Source organism: Panthera leo, chromosome B3 (genome assembly GCF_018350215.1).
Source record: "Panthera leo isolate Ple1 chromosome B3, P.leo_Ple1_pat1.1, whole genome shotgun sequence".
Taxonomy (NCBI): Eukaryota; Metazoa; Chordata; class Mammalia; order Carnivora; family Felidae; genus Panthera; species Panthera leo.
The window spans coordinates 87,627,937-87,654,521 of NC_056684.1; the positions used below are offsets into that span (position 1 = coordinate 87,627,937).

The 26,585-nt window shown below is 36.1% G+C and overlaps 1 protein-coding gene across 5 annotated transcripts in view; it reads right to left on the reverse strand.

Annotated features, from left to right (window-relative positions):
- The window catches only part of SEC23A (SEC23 homolog A, COPII coat complex component), a 77,403-nt gene that overhangs the window by 16,835 nt on the left and 33,983 nt on the right, over nt 1-26,585 (reverse strand). For all 5 annotated transcript variants that reach the window (XM_042943025.1, XM_042943029.1, XM_042943024.1 and 2 more), the window contains 7 exons: nt 24,106-24,229; nt 21,329-21,409; nt 20,120-20,209; nt 18,824-18,930; nt 12,172-12,325; nt 4,384-4,461; nt 1,539-1,700 (listed from right to left, as the gene is read on the reverse strand). In XM_042943025.1, coding sequence (XP_042798959.1) covers nt 1,539-1,700; nt 4,384-4,461; nt 12,172-12,325; nt 18,824-18,930; nt 20,120-20,209; nt 21,329-21,409; nt 24,106-24,229 — 796 coding nt within the window. The remainder of the gene's footprint in view (nt 1-1,538; nt 1,701-4,383; nt 4,462-12,171; nt 12,326-18,823; nt 18,931-20,119; nt 20,210-21,328; nt 21,410-24,105; nt 24,230-26,585) is intronic.

Genomic DNA, 26,585 nt, shown 5'->3' on the forward strand with positions numbered 1-26,585 from the left:
ACTCAGAGAAAGGAAGACAGAGAAGAATCCAGAGATAGAGCCCTAGAGCATGCCAACACTTAAGAGATCTGAAAGGAAGAAGTCAGCAAAAGGAGACGGAGAAGGAACAGGCAGTGATTAGGAGGAAAACTAGTAGGTACTGCAGGTGTCAGAGAAGCCTAGGACAAAAGGTTTCTAAGGACAATCCTCATTAGGTAAATGCTGTTGAGAGTTCTGGCAAGATGTGGGACATTGGTAGCCGCTTGGTAAGAGTTGTTTCAGTGTAATGTTAGGGACAAGAATCTGAATAATCTAGGTTGAGAAGAGAATGTGAGGTGAGATCATACAGTTACTCAAGTAACTTACTGAGTTTAGCTGCAACTGAGAACAAAGAAATGAGGTGGCAATTAGAAAAAATGTGAAGCCAAAGGTGGTTCTGTTTGTTGGTTTTTAACGTGGGTGCTATTTAGGGTTCTATGTTAATGAGAATGATCCAGAGGAACAGCAGGTGATGATGCAGGAAGGAGGAAAACTCCAAAAGCAAAGCCTTAAGTAAATGAAGCTAATGGCGTTCATGGATTAAATGGCAAGGTTAGAATTTAACAGCAGCAGGTAATAGGGATGGTGGGATTCCAGATTTCTTCTAAACAGTAATCTACATTTTACAGGTATCTAAATTTACATATATTACTCTGAAATTAGAAACAAAATCTCTAAAACTTTCTTTCCTGATTCAAAGAACTACAAGACCAAATAAATAACTAGACCATCACATTAACACCTTATATTTTCTAGAAAAGTAGAAACTATGACAAACTGCTAAAAAAAAATTATAGTAACAAAATAGAATGTTTTATAAACTATTTTTTACAAAACAGTATATAAAGGCATCACGAGAGATCATGAATCAAGAGATATTATAAATACCCTCTTTATACTGACCATTCTTCAATATTATTTTCACATATAGTCATTATATACTTTTAAGTGGTAAAACAGACAACATTAGCTACAAAATAGAAAAAACTGTTTATTTGATAATAGGTTAAAATAAGTGGGACAGTTTGCTAGGAATGGCATAGCTTTATCACGGATAACTTTATCATCACCTAAGCATACATCTTTATAATCAACTGTATCTCATGTTCAAGAGAGGCTACAAGAAAATGACATTTTAAGCAAGAAGCTTTGTTCAGACAGAATGTCCTGTCAGACACTAAACCCTGGAATAAGCTACAGGTTCTAGAATCATTACCTCTGGGCACCGTTAAAGATATGAGAACAATCATAAACCCTACAGAATTTGATCAACCAAATAACTGCATAAATTGATCTTAAAAGTTTCTTCCACCTCAATTTTTCTATTTTTTTAAATGATTTCCTAGTGCAATCTAGCATATAATAAGCACTCATAAATATCTGCAAATATATGAATAATGTAACATAACTTCTTAAACTAAATTCTTGTATGTAGTAACTATATTCCAAGAAAAACTTAATTGTTTTCACTTTTTGATGACACATCACAGCAACAAATTTTTGTTTTCTGTTTCTCTTACCTCTGGTGGTCCACTAAAAGAATATGCATACAGAATAGGCTGAATCATGATTAGAGACTGAGTCAAATCTTGACGCATAAAATGATGACGATAATATGAACTCTCATCAGGACTATTGTTAAAAACTTGCAAGAAAGGAGATCTTCTTAAATGAAACATAAACTACAAGAAAAAAAACATGTGAGATAGGTTTTACTGATTTTATTGCAACAGTTTACTATTACAAAAGCATCTGATTATAACTATTAACACAATAAAACAAGTTATAATAAGAACATTCTAAACTGTACTCCTCAGAATCTTACTATGATCTTTATTAGTTATTTAAAAATATAATTCAACAAGAAGACACTCGGTTGAGTGTACAACTTTTTTATTTTTTTTTTACATTTTATTTTTGATATATATATAGAGAGAGAAACAGAGCACAAGCGGGGGAGGGGCAGAGAGAGAGGGAGACACAGAATCCGAAACAGGCTCCAGGCTCTGAGCTGTCAGCACAGAGCCCGATGCGGGGCTCGAACTGACGAACCGCGAGATCATGACCTGAGCAGAAGTAAGACGCTTAACCGACTGAGCCACCCAGGCGCCCCATTGGGTGTCCAACTCTTGATTTTGGCTCAGGTCATACTTTCAGGGTCACGGCGTCCTATACGCAGCATGGAGCCTGCTTGGGATTCTCTCTTTCTCTCCCTCTGCCCCTCTTCTCCCCAGCTCACATGTGCACTCTCTCCCTCTCAAAAAATAAGTTAATTAAAAATATGTGTGTAGGTGTGTGTGTGTGTGTGTATGTATATACAAAACAATAAAAAAATTAAAGTAAAAGAGGTGACTCAAAAGGAAAACAAAAATAGGAACAAAAAACTCCCTGCTCTGGTCTAAGTTATATTACATGGTGCATTATCAGCATCCTTTGTTTTTATTCCTCATGTCTTTGGCCACAACTCTGAACTTTTTTATTACTATTCCTTACCACCATCAAAAGACTCCAAGAGTAAAAGTAGATTAACAGATTTTCTACTTTTTGTAGGGCTCCCAAAAGTTGTACTGGGAAGGGTCAGCGATGACAAAAAAAAAAGGACTTACATATATTCACATTTTTAAGTTCTTCCTCATCCCTAAGAAACATTCTCTAGACTTTTTTTCATTACTTCTTTCTCCTTTCATTTTCCTTCTACCCACTCCTCATATTAAAGAGCTCAAAAGGGGAAGAGTTAGGCCTGAATAAGAGTCTCAGATACAATCAACAGAATCAGCTCTCCAAAGAATTCTCATTTGTCTTGGAGTTTCCTCCCAACTTCCTTCAGCCCTCAGGGCCCAAGTGCTTGTGTGTTGCTCCTGCCTGGGACTCAGTCCACGCTTCTTTCCCAGCAAAGGCAGCTCAGTGACATTCTCATTCCTTTTCTGTTTTCAGTGATCAGAACTCACTGAGAGGCTCTCTCATCCCTCACCACTTTAGCCATTCCTTACTAACAGAAATGTGTAATTGGTAAATTTGGGGGTAAATATTTTAGAAATAAAGACCTTCTTTAAATGTAAGGTATGCCACCTTTTGGAAGACCATCAGGCTTTGAAACCCCCCCAAAAAAATTATTTCTGGGCCCTCTGCTATTTCCAATAGAGGGGAAAAGATGGGATGTCCAGATCTCTTGGGAGATCTATCAACTATCAAAAGCCTAAAGAGAAGGTTTGGAGTTAGGAGAGAAGAAAAAGGAAAGTGTATGGCTTTCAGTCAAATACTTATTAGGCTAATACCTTCATTCTCTTTCCTATTAGTTTCTGCTACTAATAGGCCTAAGGATTTCCAAATCAAAACGGTTCTGTCTGCTTTAAAACAAATAGACTCTGCCTTTTGCTAGTTCTCCAAACCTGCAACCAGAGGTTTAGGGAAGTCTCCCTGCATAAACAACAAGTTTCTACACCAGAGATCAATAAAAAATGTTCAAAAAAAATATTAATAAGAGTAGTTCAGAAAAGAAAGCTGAAGGTTTAAGCAAAGTTTTCATGGGCAAAATTTAAATTTCCACATCTCAATATAATCATTATTCCAGACTGAGCTAAAATGCTCCTTCTTCTATAAAGGTGTATCACAACATTCACTTGGAAGGATTCCTCTAAATTTCCTTTAAGTTTTGCATATCTCTCATAGCATTTCTCTCTTTCTGTTCTGCATTAGGTATATTTCAAATGACACCCTTCAAACTGAAAGATCCTTGAAAGGAGGATCCATGTCAGCCATCTTTATTCTCCTAAAGTTCCCTTCACACAGAACTCAGGTGAATAAATGTTACCTATGCTATTCATCATATAAATAAGCAACCTAGACTTTTTTAAGTATCGATCAAAATAAGACAGGTAGATTCAACTACCCAAGTGGAAAAACTTCCCTAAGATACATAAAATCAGCTCTTTCTATTTACCTGGTATATCAGATTGTTCTGTAAGACTAGCTGACCAGTAAAGTTACTTCCTTTTGGTACTACTGTAATTAGATCCTTTATATTAGATGGAAAGTAAAAGTTAATCTGCCTGACATCTGATTCTACTCCACACTAGGACTCCAGTGTAAATTTCTACTCACCACAAACAGATGAATATTTTCAAGGCCATCATAAAAATACTATACATTTAGGGGTGGGTGTAAAAAAAAAAAAATACTATATACTTTTCACTGACTACTCAAGCACAATAGTGATTTCTTAGCTATCCCAAACTTACAACATTACCAAAAGAATAACCCAATACAACAGGTCCTATAAGACGAGTAATAAAATACAACAGGAAAAATGAGACCCAATGCTACTGTCAACACCAAGAAAAGAACATGGACCTTTTATCTACTCACCTGAGGGTAAAGGGAGAAAGTTTCTGAAAATCTGAAGGAGCTTGGATCATCTTTGTGATATTCTCCAAATTTCTGACACTAAATAAAATAAAATGTGTTAGCAATATTTTCCCTGGCACACAGCTAAACAACCCTCTTGCCTATATGTTTTCTATTTTTAAAAGGCTATTACTCTTTAGAAGGCAGATAACTGATATAGGATAAAATTTGAATATTACTTATAGACTTACCAAGAGAATAATTACAACTAAAGAAATACATTTGAATTTGAGAAGCAAACAACATATTGCTCCAATGAAGTAACCACTCATCTTCAAATGTTTGGATTTTTTTTTTTTTTTTTTTTTTTTTTTTTTTTTTTGAGAGAGAGACAGAGGGCACAAGTGAGAGAGAGTGGGAGAGGGAGAGACAGATAAGTGGGGCTCACCAAAAGCAGGGCTCGAGCTCACCTGATGTGGGACTTAAACTCACAAACTATGAAATTATGATCTGAGCCAAAGTCAGATGCTTACTGACTGAGCTACCCCAGGTGCCCCAAGAAATCTTTTTTTTTCTTTTAAGTAAGCTCTATGCCCAACATGGAGCTCGAACTCATGACCCAAGATCAAGAGTCACATGCTCTACCAAATGAGCCAGCCAGGAGCCCATTGTTGTTATACTTGGGTAACCAGTGATATCCACAAGGCTAATTTTCAGAGTAGGGCATGTTTGAGACTTACGTCCAAAATTTTCCCTGCATTATTAACATTTTGTATATCACTAAATATAATCTATTATTCCATTGAACATTTTTCATATAACTAAGTATAATCTATTATTTCATTTTTAAAAGCTGACTAGTATTCCACTACATTAAAATATACACCATAACAATCTTATCTAATCCCTCACTATTAGCATATATATTTATCCTGTTATATCTTTAGGATAAATTCTTAGTTGTAGAATTTCTAGGTAAAAAGAAGTTTTTAAGTTTTTGATATATGTCACCAGCTACCTTCTACATATAAGGTTATACAAATGTTTATAAAAGTTGTACAATTCAAACCTACAACCTATGATGCTGTTTCCCTGAATACTAACCAATTCTTAAGCATTACTGTGTTTTTCTAATTCTTACCAGTTTGACAAATATTGTTGTCTTTTTCTATTTTCTAACTTTGATTATAAATAAGATTGATAATTTTTTCGTTATGTTTACCGGTCACTTGCATTCCCTCTTTTGCTAATTCCTTGTTCATGACCTTTGCTCTTTTTGCCCAAATCTTATTGATTTATAAGAGCACATATACATGAATATTTCCACATTCTGCCAAATGTAAAGAATATGTCCTACATACAAATCATACATAAAAGATGGCATTAAATTCTGCTAATGGTATTTTTACCACACAGATTTTGTTTCATTTTAATACATCTCTTAATATTCTTATTTAATGCTCCTGCTTTTCATTTCATGTTAAAAGTCCTTCTGCCTCCAGGTTAAATGCATATTAACCTATTTCCTGATAAATATAGCCTAAAGTATAAACTATATATACAACCTAAATAAAGTATGTATCGGGTATAAGTATATATGTATAGATTAAAGTTGTATAGGTTATACTACAGATAACAATATAAAACTTGCATTATATATATATATATATATATATATATATATATATATACACATTTCTAATCTTTGCATTACTTCTTAAAAAATTTTTTTTTAATTTTTTTAATGTTTATTTATTTTTGACAGAGAGAGAGACAGGGCATGAGCGGGGGAGGGGCAGAGAGAGAGGGAGACACAAAATCTGAAACAGGCTCCAGGCTCCGAGCTGTCAGCACAGAGCCTGATGCGGGGCTCGAACTCACAGACCACAAGATCATGACCGGACGCTCAACCGACTGAGCCACCCAAGTGCCCCACTTCTTAAAAATTTTTTGAACATTTATCAAGTGCCCTAGCATTAATTACTGGAATCATGAGGAACAGTCCTATACAACCTAACCAAAACACAAATATAGATGGGAAAAAAAAAAGATTGAAGCATAAAGGAAGTGTATCAAAGATTCATGGTCTGACTTATTCAAGAGTTAATAAAACCAGGCAGATAAGGCAACAGTAATATAATTCTCTTGAGGAAAATAACACTTGCAAGATATCTAGTTCTGTCTTTAATTCAGTAATTATTTATGCATAAAGGCATACAAATAAAAGGACCCTAATGGTCAAAGTCTAACCTCTATAAGAAAATGGTACTGGGCACCGGGTGGCTCAGTCAGTTAAGCGTCCGACTTCAGCTCAGGTCGTGATCGCACAGTTCGTGGGTTTGAGCCCCACGTCGGGCTCCGTGCTGACAGCTCAGAGCCTGGAGCCTGTTTCGGATTCTGTGTCTCCTTCTCTCTCTGACCCTCCCCCGTTCATGCTCTGTCTCTCTGTCTCAAAAATAAATAAACGTTTAAAAAAAATTAAGAAAAAATAAAAAGAAAATGGTACTGACAAATGTGGTCATCTTTTTTTTTTTTAATTTATTTTTTAATGTTTGTTTATTTTTGACACAGAGAGAGACAGAGCATGAACGGAGGAGAGCCAAAGAGAGGGAGACACAGAATCCGAAGCAGGCTCTAGGCTCTGAGCTATCAGCACAGAGCCTGACACGGGGCTCAAACCCACAGACCGTGAGATCACGACCTGAGCTGAAGTCGGACACTCAGCTGACTGGGCCACCCAGGCACCCCAGAAATGTGGTCATCTTTAAAAACACCACATCTAGGGGCGCCTGGGTGGCTCAGTCGGTTAAGTGGCCGACTTTGGCTCAGGGCATGATCTCGTGGTGAGTTCGAGTCCCGCGTCAGGCTCTGTGCTGACAGCTCAGAGCCTGGAGCCTGTTTCAGATTCTGTGTCTCCCTCTCTCTGACCCTCCCCCATTCATGTTCTGTCTCTCTCTGTCTCAAAAATAAATAAACGTTAAAAAAAAAAATTAAAAAAAAAAACACATGTAAAGTGCCTTGTCACACCAATGTTAAGAAAAAATTTGGCTGGGGTAGCATTTAGTAGGAAAGTCCCAAGAGTCTTAAACAAGAGACATTTCCTAGGCCAAATCTAATCAGATGAACTGAACAGGGAAAAAACAATTATTTTCAAAATAACTAACAAAACACTTGTTAGCGGTAAACCAAAAGTCTAAAATAGAAAAAAAAAAAAAGTCAAATATCAAGTTTAAGTTGTAAAAGGATGTCACTCAGTAGAAAAGGTCAGGAGTCAAAAATGTAAGGAACAACAACAAAAAAGGTAAGAAACAAATCCATGAAGCTGGGCATAAATAAGATGGACTCAAAAAGAGACTGGGGATGGATGCAACAAATCATATGTTGATACCAGTGTCTTAAGTGATTCTGACAAAGGGAAGCAAAGACTTACAGTAAAAATGTCAGAAGCAATTGTGGTACGGCACCGATCTGGCCATACATTGCCCCATTATCTACAAAACAGTCTTTTTTAAAAAGTTGCTTGGTTTTGGGGCACCTGGGTGGCTCAGTCAATTAAGCATCCAACTTTGGCTCAGGTCATGACCTCACGGTTCACAGGTTCAAGCTCCATGTCAGGCTCTGTGCTGATAGCTAGGAGCCTGAAGCCTGCTTTGGATTCTGTGTCTCCCTCTCTCTCTGCCCCTCCCCCCCCACACACACACGCTCTGTCTCTCTCAAAAATAAACATTAAAAAAAAAAATTTTTTTTTTAAGATGTTTGTTTTGTTTTTTGGGTTTTTTTTATTTTTTTGAGAGAGAATGCATGCACACAGGCTTGCATGCAGGAAAGAGACAGGACATAGGGAGAGAATCTTAAGCAGGCTCCGTGCCTAGCTCAGAGCCTCAGATGTCACTACCGTGAGAGCAATGACCTGAGCAGAAATTAAGTCAAACACTTAACTGATAGAGCCAACCAGGTGCCCCAAAAGATGTTTAACAAAAATTAGAGTCATCAAGAAAAAAAGAAAATTATATTCACTATGCCAAATTAAGGCAAGAAGTTTGATATAATTTCATAGATTTTTTTTCATTAGCAAAAATTTACAAAAGTATAGTACCTAAAAGGTATTACTAACCCCTTCTCTATTTGTGTTATAATTGCTACAGCTAAAATTTCAGCAGTGTGAAATCAGTACAAAAGTGTTTAGCTTCCATAACTAAGGTTCATTGGTCATCACCTGAAGCTTCACTTCAACTGTATGCTAATATTCAATCAAAGAAAAATGTAAAGATCACCTTCTCACCACATTTACCACATATGAGGGTCTCTTAGTCACTAGGGGTTCATAAGAGACTGTGATTTTGTCAAAAATTGGTGTTTGAACTCTGCATACCATAAAATGCCAGCCACGATGATGGACAGTTTTCTAAATCCTATTAGCAATTTCTTCTAGCCATCTTACAGTCCTGTGTGGCACTATGCAGTAGGACTATGCTCACTTGGAGAACTCCATTTCCAGTTTTTGATGTAAGACAAGGGAGGCCACCAATAACTGGTGAAAGCTATTTTGCCCAGAAAGCAGGGTGATAGTCTGATAATGCCAGCCTCTTCCTCCCAAATTACCTCTACCAATTTTCTCTTACACACATTTGCCAACTGAATTATAGGAAAAGACAAGCTAGGGGTGCCTAGGTGGCTCAATCATTTAAGCGTCTGACTCTTGATTTCGGCTCTAGTCATGCTCTCACGATTGAGATGAAACCTTGCATCAAACTTCACATGGAGTCTCCTTGGAATTCTCTCTCTCCCTCTCTCTCTGCCCCTCCCCTACTTACATGCATGCTCTCTCTCTCAAAATAAATATGTTTTTAAAAAATGGAAGATATGGGGCACCTGAGTGCCTCAGTCGGTTGAGCGTCTGACTTTGGCTCAGGTCATGATCTCATGGTTCACGAATTCAAGCCCCGCATCGGGCTCTGTTGCCGACAGCTCAGAGCCTGGAGCCTGCTTCGGATTCTGTCTCTTCCCTTCCCCTGACTGCACTCTGTCTCTCTCTCTTAAAAAATGAATAAATGTTAAAAAAAATTTTTTTTAAAAATGGAAGAGACAAGCTATACTGGTGTGACAGAAGAGTAAAATTTTCAGCATGCCATGACTCATCTATTCTCTATCCCCAAAAGCCCTGCACTGCCATTGTAATGCTATAAAACTGCAGAATGTGCAGACATGAATTATAATTTTAGGTTTTTGTAATTTTGTACTTTTTGTTTAACTGTCTCATTTAGTTCTTTACAAGGCCGTTTTGTTTTATATTTTAATAGTATTTCTGTTTTACAAGTATGTCAAACAATGCAGCAAATTTTGAAGTTCAGGTGTAAGATAGAAGAAAAAGATTCTAGACATAAGCCCACAAAGAATTCTAAAGAATTATAATCTTCTGAGTCACTTCACTACACTCATGCAGCAAAGGACACAGAAAAGGTCTATATTTACAATGAAAGCTACTTATCAGTGGGTTTTATGTGGACTGATAACCAAGTTGTACTATTAAATTTTCTGTCATATTTGATAACCTACAAATTCAGAAATAGTTCTAATAAAATGCAAAAGCACTTTCCTACAAATCACAGCCATTTAGCAAATAAAGGTGCTGATTACTTCAAATACCTTCTTCTCAAAACAATAAAGTATTTATTAAAACAAAGTCACCTTCATTGAAAAGGCTCAGGAAAGGGCGTGCCTAGCTGGCTCAGGAGGTAGAGCATGAGACTCCCAACCTCAGGGTCGTGAGTTAAAGCCCAACATTGGGTATGAAGCCCACTTAAAAATATAACAGCTTCTCTATTCAGTTTGATGAGTCAACTGATTTCACTAATGTCATGTCTAACTGCTAAATGATAGTGAAATTCAAGAAAATGTTTCTGCTGTCCTAAACTAGCAAAAGTCAAAATATATTTAATATTTTATCTTCCTATCTAGAAACAATGGTTCATCTTAGAGGAACTGTGTTGGTATTTGTACTGATGGTGTCCAATTGATGGTTGACTCTATGAGAGGTTTTACCTCTTTTAAAAAGACATGCTGATGTTGTAACACTGTTTTCTTCACAGAGAGGTGCTAGTATAAAAACACTCTTGAAGTTAAAATGAAAAAAAAAGTTCTGGATGACGCTACTTAACGACAAATTTTATTTTATTTTTTTAATTTTTTTTATTTTTGAGAGAGAGAGAGAGACAGACAGACAGAGCACAAGAGGGGGAGGAGGCAGAGCGAGAGGGAGACAGAATCTGAAGCAGACTCTAGGCTCCAAGCTGTCAGCACAGAACCTGATGCGGGACTCGAACTCATGGATCACGAGATCATGACCTGAGCCAAAGTCAGACACTTAACTGACTGAGCCACCCAGGCGCCCCTCTGATCTTATTAAACAAAGACTAATTCACTCAAGAATGTGTTAAAAACTACATAAAAATCTAAACAAAGAGCACAAAAAACTCCTGCTAGAAACAGAAATCTGATAGCTTAGGGGCGCCTGGGTGGCTCAGTCAGTTAAGCGTCCAACTTTGGCTCAGGTCATGATCTTGCGGTTTGTGAGTTCAAGCCCTGCGTCAGGCTCTGTGCTGACAGCTCAGAGCCTGGAACCTGCTTCAGATTCTGGGTCTCCCTCTCTCTCTGCCCCTCCCCTGCTCATGCTTTGTCTCTCTCTGTCTCTCAATAATAAATGTTAAAAAAAAAAAAGAAATCTGATAGCTTAGCAGAGAGAGTTCTCAACAGGGTGTTTGACTAAAATAATAGGCCAGAGTTTGCTGAGTAAAAACGGGGTATTAAGAACAGAACTTAATTGGGGTGCCTAGGTGGCTCAGGCAGTTAAGCATCTGACTGTTGATCTCAGCGCAGGTCATGATCTCATGGTTCATGGGATCAAGGCTCACATTAGGCTTTGTGCTGACAGCACAGAGCCTGCTTGGGATTCTCTCACCCTCTCTCTCTGCGCTTCCCCTGCTTGCTCTCTATCCCTCTCTGTCTCAAAAAAAAAAAAAAAAAAGAATACAACTTAATTGGGGCACCTGGATGGTTCAGTGAGTTGCACGTCCACCTTCAGTCATAATCTCATGGTCTGTGAGCTCAAGCCCTATGTTGGGCTCGCTGCTGTCAGCACAGAGCCCGCTACAGATCCTGTGTACCCCTCTCTGTCTGCCCCTCCCCTGCTTATGCTTTCTCTCTCAAAATTAAATATTTTTTTTTAAAACTTAAAAAAAAAAACCAGAACTTAATTAAGCATTCTAGGTCATACTGTAAATAATGGGTTCCTGCCGTGTCAAAAACCCAAATATACCATCATTATCAATAACTTTACTAACACATACTTTAGTAACATAGATCCAGATAATCAAAACTTACCCATATTTTTGTATGTTAAAGTGTATAATTTTTATATCCCAATTAACTTCTCTTAAATAAACACAGAAAACTAAAACCATAGCAATGAAGAAAAAATATGCAAATAAGCACTAAAAAACAGTCACAATAATTTAGGATCAAATTTGGAACAAATGATATACCAGCACCTCCAACCAAAAAAAAAAAAGAAAGAAAAAGAATAGGTTACATAATTATCACTCTTTCATTTTAAAGAAAAAGGTATTTTAGCTCAGTTGGAGACATAAAGGTACTTACTATTCATTCACGCTGCCTTTCTCAGCAAGTTGAATAGGTATCCCTCATACAGTCTTGCAGTTAAAGTGTTAAATATGTTGAAAGAGATTATCAGCAATAAATACTTGTGACAAAAACATACAGATTGAATAAAGCACCATGTTTCCATCTTACCAGTCGAATGAGCTGTCTGTCTAGCCATCTAAGTACATCTGGTCCTTCCTCTGTTTCCGCCCTGTATATTGCCAGCCGGGCCATAAGAATGGCAGCTGCCTCCTGGTCAAAAGATGCAGCAATGTTTTGGATTTGAGTTTGAGCATCCGCCCAGCTAAAGCCAAGAAGAAAGCATAGAAATGCGCTGCATTATTATATTCACAATATCATAGTTGACTATGACACAGATTTAAATTAAAATGATGCAGAAAATTACTCCAATATTTCAAAATTCCAACATCATCTGGAAAATTAACATTTTAAAAATCACTAACAGCAGTTTCAGTATAGCATTATTTTTCAGAAAAATATATCCAAACCTAATAAAGTCCTCTAAAGTAATTATTTTATTTATGTTTTTATTTTATTTTTGAGAGAGAGAAACAGAGTGTGAGTGGAGGAGAGGTAGAAGGAGAGGGAGACAGAATCTGAAGTAGCCTCCAGGCTCTGAGCTGTCAGTGCAGAGCCCGACATGGGGCTTGAACTCACAGACTGTGAGATCATGACCTGAGCCGAAGGGATGCCCAATTGACGTAGTCACCCAGGCACCCCAAGTCCTCTAAAGTAATTTTAAAGACAAATCTCCAAACACACTCCTTAAGACATTAAGATTTTTACAACTAAGAAAATAGCACAGGTATGTGTGTGAATGTGCACATGTGCACATAGATACACAAGTCTCTATATCAGACTTTAAATTGTATTTCTTCAAGGGCATCTGGGTGGCTCAATAAGTTAAGCCTCCGACTTTGGCTTGGGTCATGATCTCCTGGTTTGTGGGTTTAAGGCCTGCATTGGGCTCTGCACTGGCAGTACAGAGACCATTTGGGATTCTCTCTCTCTCTCCCTCTCTCTCTGCCCCTCTCCCACTTGCTTTCTCTATCTTATTTAAAAAAAAAAAAAAAAAAAAAAGAGGGGGAGCCTGAGTGGCTCAGTTGACTGAGCGCCCAACTTCGGCTCAGGTCATGATCTCACGGTTTGTGAGTTCGAGCCCAGCATCGAGCTCTGTGCTGACAGCTCGGAGCCTGGAGCCTGCTTCAGATTCTATCTCCTTCTCTCTCTGCCCCTCCCCACTTGTGCTCTGTCTCTCAAAAATAAATAAATGTAAAAACATTTAAAAATAAAAAAAATAAAATAAATTTTAAAAAAGGAAAAAAAAAGAAAATTTATTTCTTCAATTTTTTAAAGGCAGAAACATGGAAATATAACAAAAATAAGTAACTCATTTACTAAACTGTAAACTAAAAATTATCAAAAATTATTTTCTCATTGGTATTTAATTCAATTAATGGAAAAAAATGATACAATTATAGTTTCTATGTATTCTTTTCCCTCCATGCTAAATGTTAGTAAAAATTTTAGTCTAAGGGATTAATTTGGTATTACACATAAAATAGCAGTAATCTATTAAATTCACATGTTCTATAAATCCAATCCAGTCAAACTAATCCTGGGGAGACCCAGCAACAGTTTTTGTCTAATGTTTCACAGAGTTTTGTAATACTTCAGTTGATTCTAATTCCAAAGTACCTCACTTTAAGCAAGTCTAGAAAAATTTAAAGATTTTTGAAAAGCTAGACCACTTTTGCATGACTCAAAGATGCAAGAAGTCATCCCCCCAAGATTTAGGCAGTAACATATTCAAAATTCTTCCTTCTTTATTTTTAATTTTTTTCAAGTAGACAAATAATTTTTTAATATTTTCCAGATGACTGGTAACTGTTAAGTATCTCAGTCTAGAGATATAGCAAGAGGCAAAAAAGAATGAGAATCAGTAAAAGAATAAGAACCAGCAATTTTGAAATTATTTTTTAAAGTAATTTAAACTTGGTGGTTATACTAATGGTTTACATTATTTTTTAAATTTTAATTTAAAAAACTTTAATTTTAATTAAAAAATTAATTTTAAAATTTTTTAATTTAAAAAATTTAATTTAAATTTTAATTTAAAAAATTAAAAAATTTTAATTTAAAGAACTAAAACCAAAATTATCTAAATCAGCATTTTCCCAACTAAGATGACCATGATATTCTCTTGCTGCAATCTGAAACATAAAGGTGACATTTTAACTACATTGACAAGTAAGCGCATGCAAATTCACGAATTAAATCTTATTTAGCTATAAATTAAAAATTATGCTCTTAAAATAAAGTTTAAAGAGTTTGTTCACATTGTAAAATCTATCTTACTTCCAATATCCCCTCCTCACTGTAATTCTTACAAGTAGTTTTAAACCAAACTTCCCAGGTCAAAGTTGTTTTCTATATGAAAAATAGGGTAACTTTTGACTGTATCTCAGGAACCTGAGTTCTTTACTTTCACATGGCTCACTTAAACAAGTACACTCGCCTAGGCCCCTAAAATCATATTACTAATAAATAAAGAAAAAATAAGTGCTGATTATTGAAAATAGGATAAGTTAATTTGAAAAGATGGGTGTTTGGGTGAGACATGACATAAATAGCACCAAAACATACATGATATATAGCTCTACAATGGCCTCATAAATTCTGTGCAAACTGAAAATATATAGGGGCACCTGGATGGCTCAGTGGTTAAGTGTACGACTCTTGGTTTCAGCTCAGGTCATGATCTCGCAGTTTCATGGGTTCAGGCCCTACACCGGGCCCTGTGCTACCAGCGCAGAGCCTGCTTGGGATTCTCTCTCTCCCTCTCTCTGACCTCCCCCACTCATGCTGTCTCTGTCTCTTCTCAAAATTAATAATAAAATAAAAACTTAAAAATATATAAACCCATGAAATTTCTCCAAGAAACTCCCTTTCTCTCAAAAGACTACCTATTCTTGTTTGTTTCACGTTTTTTTTAAAATTCCAGTTAGTTAACATATAGTGTCATATTAGTTTCAGGAGTAGGATTTAGTGATTCATCACTTACATATAACACCCAGTGCTTATCTCAGCAAGTGCCTGCCTTAATGCCTATCACCCGCTTACCTCATCCCCCACCCATCTCCCTTCCACCAACCCTCAGTTTGTTCTCTATAGTTAAGAGTCTGTTTTATGATTTGTCTTTCTTTTTCCCCCCTCTATGTTCATCTGTTTTGTTCCTTAAATTCACATGAGTGAAATCATATGGTATTTGTCTTTCTCGGATTTATTTCACTTAGCATAATACATTCTAACTCCATCCACGTTGTTACAAATGGAAAGATTTCATTCTTTTTGATGGCTAATATTCCACTGTATGTATACACACCACATCTGTATCCATTTGTCAGTCAATAGACATTTAGGTTCTTTCCATAATTTGACTATTGTAGATACTGCTGCTATAAACATCGGGGTGCATGTGTCCCTTCGAACCAGTATTTTTGTATCCTCATGATAAATACCTCGTAGAGCAATTTCTCAACTGTAGGGTAGTTCTATTTTTAACTTTTTGAGGAACCTCCATACTGTTTTCCACAGGGTCTGTACCAGTTTGCATTTCCACAAACAGTGTAAGAGGGTTCCCCTTTCTCCACATCCTCACCAACATCTGTTGTTTCCTGTGTTAATTTTAGCCATCTGACAGGTGTAAAGTGATATCTCATTAAAGTTTTGATTTGTATTTCCTGATAATGAATGATGTTGAGCATCTTTTCATGTCTCTATTGGCCATTGGCATGTCTTCTTTGGAAAAATCTATTCATATCTTTTGCCTTTTTTTTTTTTCCAGAAAGAGAGCGAGAGCACGAGTGGAGGAGAGAGGCAGAGAAGGAGAAAGAATCTTAAGCAGCCTCTACACTCAGTGTGGATCAGTCGTGGATCCCATGACCCTAGGATCATGACCTGAGCCAAAATCAAGAGTCAGAGATGTTCAACCAACTGAGCCACCCAGGAACTCCTCTGCCCACCCCCACCCCCCTTTTTAAGTTTATTTATTTTGAGAGAGAGAAATGAAAGAGATAAAGTGTGAGCAGGAGGAGGGGCACAAAGGACAGAGAGAATCCCTATCAGGCCCCATACTGCCAGCACACAGCCTGACACAGGGCTTGAACCCAAGAACCATGAGATCATGACCTGAGCGGAAACCAGGAGTTGGACACTCAACCGATTAAGCCACCCAGGCTCCTGCCTGGGTCCCCTGCCCATTTCTTCACTGGGTTATCTAACTTTTTAAAACTTTTCATTTTAAAAATATTTTACACATAAAAGCTATGAGTAGAATAAATTCCTATATATCTATCATCTAGATATATCAATTGATAGCATTTTAACATATTTGCCCCATCATTCTCTCTTCCTTTATACATAAACATACTTTTTCATTTGCCAAACTTTTTGAGATTAAGTTAGAGATATTATGACCCTCTCCCGTGAATACTTCAGTATATATCTCTTAAGAACAAGAGTATCTTATAGTCTTATATAGCCTTAATTATCAATTCATGAAATTACACATGGATTTAATATTATCATCCTATACATAAACCATATTCAAATGTCTCCAATTGTCTCAATGGCATCCTCTATAGCAAATATTTTCCTGACACAGGATTTTATCCAGAATCACATATTGGCTTTAGTTGTAACATCTCTTTAGTCTCCTTTAATCTGGACTGGTTACTAATGCTTTTCTTGCCTTCCAAGACATTTTTTGACAATTCTAAGCCAGTAACTTTGTAAAATATCCCTCAACTTGGTATGTCCAGTTGTTTCCTTAAGTAAATGTTCTGAAGGTCCAATTTAAGTTGCACGTGTGTGTGCATGTGGGTGTGTGTGTCTGTGTGTGTGTGTTGAGGGGGCATAAATAAATTGACATGTTTGCCAAGAATCAAACTTCCAAGTTCCTGATATGAAGTATTAACAAATCTAAGTGAATGCTTAGTCAGCTGGGATATTTAGCTCAAATGAATAATATATTCCCCTGACACTGATGCAGGATTTTAAGTCAAAGCAAGGTAACAGAGGAGGACAATAAATAAATCTACGTATAATCCTGTGATAAGTAACAGACCATACAACCAATATTCAGTTCAAACATAAAGCTAATGTCCATCACTCACCAAAACAATCTCATGATTTTCAGGAATGAAGCTAGAGTATAAATACAGTTCAATAAAATGAGAGCTTCAGATGTCTCTGTGTTCATTTTCTAGCCCATGCTTAAATCAGGTTAAGTTTATACTGATCAACACTTTCCCTACCCAGACAATCAAGTTCAAGACAAACAGAAATAGACCAAAAACTGGTTTGCTTCCAGACACACCTCATCTAAGAATCCTTTCCTGACTAATTTTATTCCAAAATGATCTTCCCTTTGTTTTACATGTCACAAATATATACAGAGGGGTTATCAAAGGAGCTGAGAAATAATTTATTTGTAAGAAAACAGAGGGGCTATAGGTTCAGTTCAACCTGTTCTCTGTGCAAATGCTGTGCAAGAACACGTCACCAAATATATGTCTTATTCAGAGAATACATCATATAGATAGGAACAAGAAAAGGCATCTGTCATGCCTAATCACTTCCTTTTGGAAACTGTTAACTACATTAATAAATGTAGGACATGGCTTTGTTACACAAAATACTACCCTATAATATTAACTATTAAGAGACTTCACCTTTTGTGGTCTCAACCAGTGCTACTCAAAGTGTGGTATACAAACCTAGTATCAGTTCACCATGTGGTAAGAACAGAAACTGAGACTATATGTTTACTAATTTTTAAGCAATTTAACAAAATAATTTTTTGTCTAATAAGTCTAATAATAAAAATAGGGACCTGCATTGTGAATTTTTTAAATTTCATTTTCTAGTAATGCATTTTTAGTGTATTTACAAGTATCAGTCTCCAAAAAATTGGAAGGAAAAAAACACTGTCCCCTCACTACAGAGAGGTTGAGGACTGGACTCTTCCATATCACATAGCAGACCAAGTATGTTCAAGTCCTTTATATTCCATACCCTGCCCCAAAATTACCTATGCCACAAAGGAGACACTGAATGAAGATTTGGTACATGAATTAAATGACATTATAATAAGAGTTGAAAAAACATACAATGATAATAGTAGCTAAGAACTTTATCATCAATTGAAAAGTAATGCTATTAATTATTGTGTTATATGAGGTATGTATATACATATTATTATTGCCTATAATAGGATAATGTTTATTAGCATTTCTCCTCCTCTCAGAGAAATATGGTAAATAAAGGAAATTTTTTTATAATGTTTATTTATTTTGGAGACAGAGACAGAGACAGAGACAGAGACAGAGTGTAGCAGGCGAGGTGTAGAGAGAGAGGGAGACACAGAATCCAAAGCAGGCTCCAGGCTCCAAGCTGTCAGCACAGAGCCCGACGCAGGGCTCTAACCCACAAACTGTGAGATCATGACCTGAGCCAAAGTCAAATGCTTAACCACCCAGGTGCCCCAATAAAGGAATTATTTTGAAGAATATGTCTTAGGAGTAGTTTTTTAAATTGCTTTACAGATCCTAACAATGAATATTCTGGCAAATAAGCTAAATTAAAAAGAAATAAAATGCTATTAGTCATAAATATTCATTTTATAATTATGGATGTCACTCAAAACAGAAACCCAGTTTGGAACATGAACCAGGATAGTTTTGATACGTAAATTAAATCTCTAAAAAATACAACTTACTTCCTAGCAATGGTGGTCACTCGGATGCGTCTCTGTCCACTTGAATGCTGATACTGAGTCACAAACTGGATGGCACCACGCCCTCCTTGAGGAATTGGAGCATTATGCTATGTAAAAATAAGAGTAAACACTAAGCAAAATCTATTACAGTCTTATGATATAGTTACCCTAGCATTAATGAAATTCATTCTAAAATCGACTAGAGGGATGCCTGTTTCCAGTGCATACCAAACGGCTATGATTTGCCACATAAGAGAAATGGACCTGGGAAAGGGGGAAAATGATGAAGGATAGGGACATGACTCCAGCTATGATATCAATTGCAAGTAATATGTAATTCAGAGGACATGAAACAAAATGAAGGGAGAAGTATAAAGAAATGATGAGATACAGAAAGGCATAAGTAAGGCAATTTTGCCTAATAGTAATTGGATAAAGAGAAATTGAAGCAAGTTCTCCTCCCCTCGCTACGAAAAATGAAAACACAACTTTTAGGAAAATAATCACCTGATGAAGAGGTGACCAACAGAAAACTATTAATGAGAAAAGTCCAACAGTAGTATATAATAATGGTCCTCAGAAAGAAATAGCAAGTGGTCAATAAGAGAAACTTTCTTCATGACCTTTGACAATTAGCATTCTTGCTTTGATTTTTTTTTTTTTTTTTTTTTTGGTTAAGAACAACTCTTTTTCACATATTTTGACGCTTAAAGAAAAAAAATGCCTGTACATGTCTTAGGAAGGCTATTTATACTTTGTGGTTCATTTTATGCCTAAAAACTATTAATATGTAAGTCAGTAATTTGTACATTATATCGTTCTTTAATATGATAACTTCTTCCTGCAGCAGAAAAAAAAAAAATCTTTTCAAGTACTGGAATCTTTACCTTCCAATCCTTTTTTATGAATTTTGACATATTAAACTTTCTTGTAGAGATTTCATGTATCGTTATATACCTTGTGACAATCAGGAGGACCTAGATACCTAATTATAAAAATGCATAGCTAGAACAGAATTTAAGATTTATTTAGTCTTCAATTTTATATTAAAACAACAACAACAACAACAAGAAAACTGAGACTAAAAGTTGGGTTGTCCAATGCTGGGAATTTGCAGGTTTCCCTAACATCTCTTTCTATTATAGTTTATCCTGTCACCAAAGAGTTTAGTCTTGAAAAACAGAAAATGACAAACAAAAATTCCAAAACAGAATAAGCTCTAGGTCATAATTACTATTAGAAAAAATATGAAATATTTATGGCCTAAATTGAGTACTTCAAGATAAAAAGTCATACCTGATTGACAACCTCAAAATATATGGCTAAGGTTGTAGTGGGACTGAGTCCACATATCTTCCATTGACAAGTGCCACCTGTTCCTATCTCCTGTAAAAAAAAAAAAAAAAAAAAAAAAAATAGTATGTTTGAAAGCTAGAGAACACAATTTTTTAAGATTTTATTTTTAAGTGATCTCTATACCCAAGGTGGGGCTCAAACTCACAACCACAAGATCAAGATTCACATGCTCCACCGACTGAGCCAGCCAGGTGCTCCCAATTTATTACTATAATATATATTAAGGTAAAAGGGGGAGAAAAAACTCCAGTAAGAAAAACTAAATTTCAGGTGTCTAACTAATTTAATGAATGTTAAAAGTCTAAGATTTTTAAAGTCATATAAACTTATCATGAAATAAAATCAAGTAATTTTTACACAATAAAATTATAAAACAATTGAAATTCTTTCTAAATATTAATACAAGTTCTTAATATTGTAGACAGTATAAACTATTTAATGAAGTAATTACAACTATCCTTCTATCCAACTGTTTCATTGCTATAAAGAGATACTGACTTAACACATAACATATGCATATATAGAATACAGGTTCTCTAGATCAGAATTCCATAAACCAAACACTCTGATTCCCAAAAAAACTTCTTAGATAAGAATTTTTACCATGCAAACTGCTTAAAATTAATTTTTAAACTCTGACATTTTACAGATGATTACTCACCTTATTTGCTCCATCATCCTCTCTACAGGTACATAATTCTACCATTTTAAAGTGTACTATACATCCACTAGATGGGTAACAAAAAAGAAAGGAATTGAAACTAAAATCTGGCTAATTTGGTTACTTTGTTGGAAATCCTACTAACAAAAAAAAATTCAGATTTGACTTTCAGAAGTCTCCAAATTTCCAAATCACAGTTGTTGGGTTTTTTAGGCACACTGGGGGAAGGAATAACTTAGGCATAAAAAAACAAAAGACTGGTGACAGCATGAAGGTTTTAATTTAGGGGTAGATGGTAAAAAGGGTATGCATAAAGACCAACCACAAACAGATGTATACTAATGGAAACGGAACCACATTCTACTGAAAAACTTAGCCCACACAATAATTTTGAAAGGATTACTATAGGCTGTCATTCCAAGTCTATTGTTGGTCTGTCCTTCGAATTAACTAGATTTTCTTTTTAGAGTAAATTAAAGGTGACTTACATTTTCAGACACACAAGGTCCTTTAGAATTGAGAGACACACAGGGTCCAATAGCTCCTGAAATCTTTATTTCCCTTGAGGTCTGCAAAATAAGCATACAGTGAACACTTTAGTGTCCTCAAAGATAAGTTCAAATATACATTCAACTATAAGTACATAAGAATAAAGACATCTGGGGCAGCTGGGATCAAGCCCCATGTCAGGATCCACACTAAGTATGGAGCCTACTTAAGATTCTCAGTATCTCTCTCTCTCTCTCTCTCTCTCTCTCTCCCTCCCTCCCTCTGCCCCTCTCCCCATGCTCACACTCTCTCTGGCTCTTAAAAAAAAAAAAAAAGAATAAAGACACCCTTCCACATTTATAACCCAGAGGTTAATGAAAACAAACTAATGTTAAAAATAATAGGGGCGCCTGGGTGGCTCAGTCGGTTGAGCGTCCGACTTCAGCTCAGGTCGTGATCTCGCAGTCTGTGAGTTCAAGCTCCACGTCAGGCTCTGTGCTGACAGCTCAGAGCCTGGAGCCTGTTTCAGATTCTGTGTCTCCCTCTCTCTGACCCTCCCCCGTTCATGCTCTGTCTCTCTCTGTCTCAAAAATAAAGGTTAAAAACAAAAATTTAAAAAAAATAATAATAATGAATCAGGGGTGCCTTGGTGGCTCAGTTGGTCGAGTGCATGACTCTTGATTTTGGCTCAGGTCATGATCTCATGGTTCGTGGGATCAAGCCCCACATCAGGCTCTGCACTGACGGTGCAGAGCCTGCTTAGGTTTCTCTCTCTCTCTCTCTGCCCCTCCTCTGCTCATGTGCATGTACATACACTCGCGCGCTCTCTCTCTCAAAATAAATAAATACACTTAAAAAAATAACAATAATGAAATCAGTGGACACTTCGAGGTTTATAACTCCCAAATTTACAATCTAGCCCTGACCTAACTTCAATACTCTATTTCCAGCTGCCCATAGGAGGTCTCCATTTGGTAATCTCACCCTCAATTCAAAATAATACCGTACCCAAAATTCATACATCCTAATTCTAAACTTTAAACACTATCTTCTGTTTTTCCTCCTGTAGAAAATTTGTCACCAAGATTGGTTTCTTTCCAATCTCTGACACCAAAATTTAAGCCATTGTCAGTTTCCATCTAAGAAAATTAGAAATCACTTTTCCTACTCGAGATTCTTCTTCCTGACAAACTGAATACCATTGTCAGACAAATTTTACCTGAAACACTATTCTTTATTAACTTACAATGGCTTCTTCTGGCTACACATGCATCACCAAAATACAACTGACCACATAATTAAAACTATTTCCCTTACACTGCAATACAAACCATCCACTCTCACTGGGAAGTTTCCCCAAATATACCACGCTGATTCTCACTTCTTTACCTTTCCTCACATGGGATCCTAACTAAAATGTGTTTTCCTCAACGAACTTAAATTCTGCCATCTTTCAAAACCACTGTAATTCACTATAAAACCATTTATCACCAAGAATAAATTGTGTCCTGCATACATTCATTTTTCTTCCCTAAACCTTTATAGGACTTTTATAATCTACTGTTATTTCATTCTATCACAAATGTTAATTTTATCTATCAAAACTAAGTTTCTTTTTTTTTTTAATTTTTTTTTTAACGTTTATTTCTTTTTGAAACAGAGAGAGACAGAGCATGAACAGGGGAGGGGCAGAGAGAGGGGGAGACACAGAATCTGAAACAAGCTCCAGGCTCTGAGCAGTCAGCACAGAGCCCGACGTGGGGCTCAAACTCACGGACCGCGAGATCATGACCTGAGCCAAAGTCGGATGCTTAACCGACCGAGCCACCCAGGTGCCCCAGTTTCTTTTTTTTTAAAGTAGGCTTCCCACCCAATGTGGGGCTTGAACTCACAACCCTGAGATCAAGAGTTACATGCTCCACTGACAGCTAGCCAGGTTCCACAAGACTTAAGTTTCTTCTTAAGAAGCACTGTGCCTTATATATCCCTTGAGATCCTCATAATTTCCCTGCCTAATGCTATACACTTAGCAAGCATTCAATAAAATAAAAAGATTACGAAGAAATATTTAATGGAAGTTCAAAGTCAATGATTTTGTAATACGCTTTTATAACACTAAACTTTTGGGTTTTTTAAATCAAAATTTGAAGTGAACAGTATCAGGGAACCTGGGTGGCTCAGTTGGTTGAGCACCTGACTCTTGACTTAGGGTCAGGTCATGATTCCACGGTTGTGGGATCGAGCCCTGCATCAGGCTCTGTACTGGGCATGAAACCTGCTTAGGAGTCTCTGTCTCTGCCCATCCTATGCCCACATGTACACACATGCGCACGCACTCTCTTTCTCTAAAAAAAAAAAAAAAAAAAAAAAAAAGAAGTAAATAATATCAACAACCTACTAATCAAAAAACAATTACTGATTATCCAAATGGAATAGATTTCTCTTCAGTTACTGATTCCCAAAATAAAAAAAATCTAGCACTCACAGAAGTAAATACAGCACTAAAAAAGAAAAAACACACTTAAAAAGTTAAATCCTATATAAAGAAAAAGCAGTTAAAGGAAATTTTACCTATATAGTATCTCCTTTTCCAATAATTATTTGTAAATGCTCAAGTAAAATTTAATGTACATTTAATGATGATACATTTTTCTGGTAAACAAAATCTCTACTTTTAAAGTCTATATTGAATTTGATTAATGATATTTAAATATTATGGTCAAGACTACAAATTTCTTTTGATAACATACCACACATGTCAAGTTTTGATGCTTACCTTTATTTCTAATGTACCACCAAAGCCCATTTTAAACTGTCCATGCATATCTTTGGTAAAAACTCTTTGAAAAGTCTGCTTGAATAAGGAAGTGTTGAAAGAGTCACCCATTACCATGTATCCTCTGCACAGAAAGAACAAAAAATAATATATGTGACACAAGTACTGGGCCTATGTGTTAAAACCAGAAAAGTAAATTACCTCTCAATACTACCAACAAATTTTAAAGATACTTTCTAAATGTACTCTACTACCATTAATTTTAAAAACTCAAATATATGAGAATATCTTCACCCTACAAATAATCTCAATCCTGAGAGCATCTGAGTGCCCCTAACACTTGCATTTGTTCTCAGTAATTTATTAACATTATTTTTTATAAATAGATAACACATCCACATGCTACAAAAATTCAAAAGATACAAAATGGTACACGGTAGCAAATGTGTCTCTTCCATCCCAGCCACCCAGTTCTCCAGCACACATTCTCATTCTTGAAAACAAATACATACCTGTATATGTATATATATGCATATACTGTCTGTGTGTATCAATCACATCAGACATAACAGGATCATGAAACTTAGCGAAGAAGAATAGGAGGATGCTATGGAACGATTTTCACTTTAAGCACTATGTACATGTACTGTACAAATTTTTTCAGTAAGCCATGTACCTGTTCTCATTTTTTTAAGTTTTAAAAAAACATTAACTATCAAATAAAAACAGTTCTGAGGTACCATTTTTTCTCTAATAGATCAGCAAAAATCACAGTCCGATGACATATTCTGTTGGTGAGGTTGTAGAAACAGTTACCCTCATACACTGCTAGTGGGAATGCAAAATGATGCAACCTCAACACAAGGGAATTTTCCAATATCTAACAAAATTACACTTGTGGTTTCTCTTTAATCTAGCCAACCCACTATTAGGAATCTATCCCAAAAATATTCTGGCAACAAAAACAAAAAGCAAATATATGCACAAGTGTATTCAGTATTACTAGTTATAAAAGATTGGAAACAATCTGGAGGACCATCTATTAGAGACTAGTTGGGTAAAATATGGTACATCCACACAATGAGGTAATATACTGCTATAGACTACTATCTAGAATATAAGTGAAAATGCAAAGTGGATAAGGATATGTAGAATTTTCTCCTGTTCTACAAAAAGGGGATAGATACACCCATAAACTCCTATGCATACAAACATTTACATACATTTGCTCATATTTTTAAAATATTTTAAGTAGCTTTCAAACAATACAATAAAAATTAAAATAGGCAAAAGAATAAAACTGATATGGCATAATTAATTAATGGTAATTTTATTTTTGATACTGGATTTATGTTATCTCTGATGTTATTATATATTATATATCTTTTTAAATGTTGTTTTCTCTTTATTTGTCACTGGTATACAAAAATATAGTTGAATTTTGTACAATGACCTTGATCTAGAAGTCTTGACAACTTAACATATTAATTCCAACAGTTAGTAAATAGTTTCTTTTAGATTTTCTACTTTTATAAACATCATCTATGATGATCTATGTTACCACTATACCTAGTGATATGCATCCTACATTAAAGACAACTTACACTACACCACCCTACTTATCTTTTCCTTTTCACAACAAACCTCCACGAAATAACTGTCTATAACCTCACTACTCGGTGTGGCCCTTGGTCTAGCAACATTATTATCAGCAAGGATCTTGTTTGAAAAGGAGAATTTCAAGTCCCATCCTATGCACAGCCGTGATTGTTAAGTTTATCTGTTAACTTTAACTGTTAAAGTTATCTGTTATCTGTTTATATCTGTTAAAGTTATCTGTTAACTTTAACAAGATAACCAGATGATCTGCACATATGAAAGTTTGCGAACGTGTAATCTCTACCAACTGTTTCCAATCCTCTCTTTCTGTTCTTTTTTTTTTTTTTAATGTTTATTTATTATTGAGAGACAGAGAGAGACAGAGCATGAACATGGGAGGGGCAGAGAGAGGGGGAGACACAGAATCTGAAGCAGGCTCCAGGCTCTGAGCTGTCAGCACAGAGCCAGACGCAGGGCTTGAACTCACAAACCACGAGATCAGGACCTGAGCCAAAGTCGGATGCCTAACTGAGCCACCCAGGCACCCCTCTGTTCTTTTTCTACTTCACTCTAAGTCAACTTGCACTGCTCTTAGATTGCTAAATCTTACAATCTCATCCATTTTTACTGCTATTAAAAAAAACACCAGTGGGGTGCCTGGGTGGATCAGCTGGGTAAGCATCCAACTCTTGATTTCCACTCAGGTCACGGTCTCACGATTCATGGGATCAAGCCCCATGTTTGACTCTGCACGGACAGAGCAGAGCCGGCTAGAGATTCTCTCCCTCTCTCTCTGCCCCTCCCCTGCTCATACTCTATCTCTCTCAAAATAAATAAACATTAAAACACACACACACACACACACACACCATATTCTGACA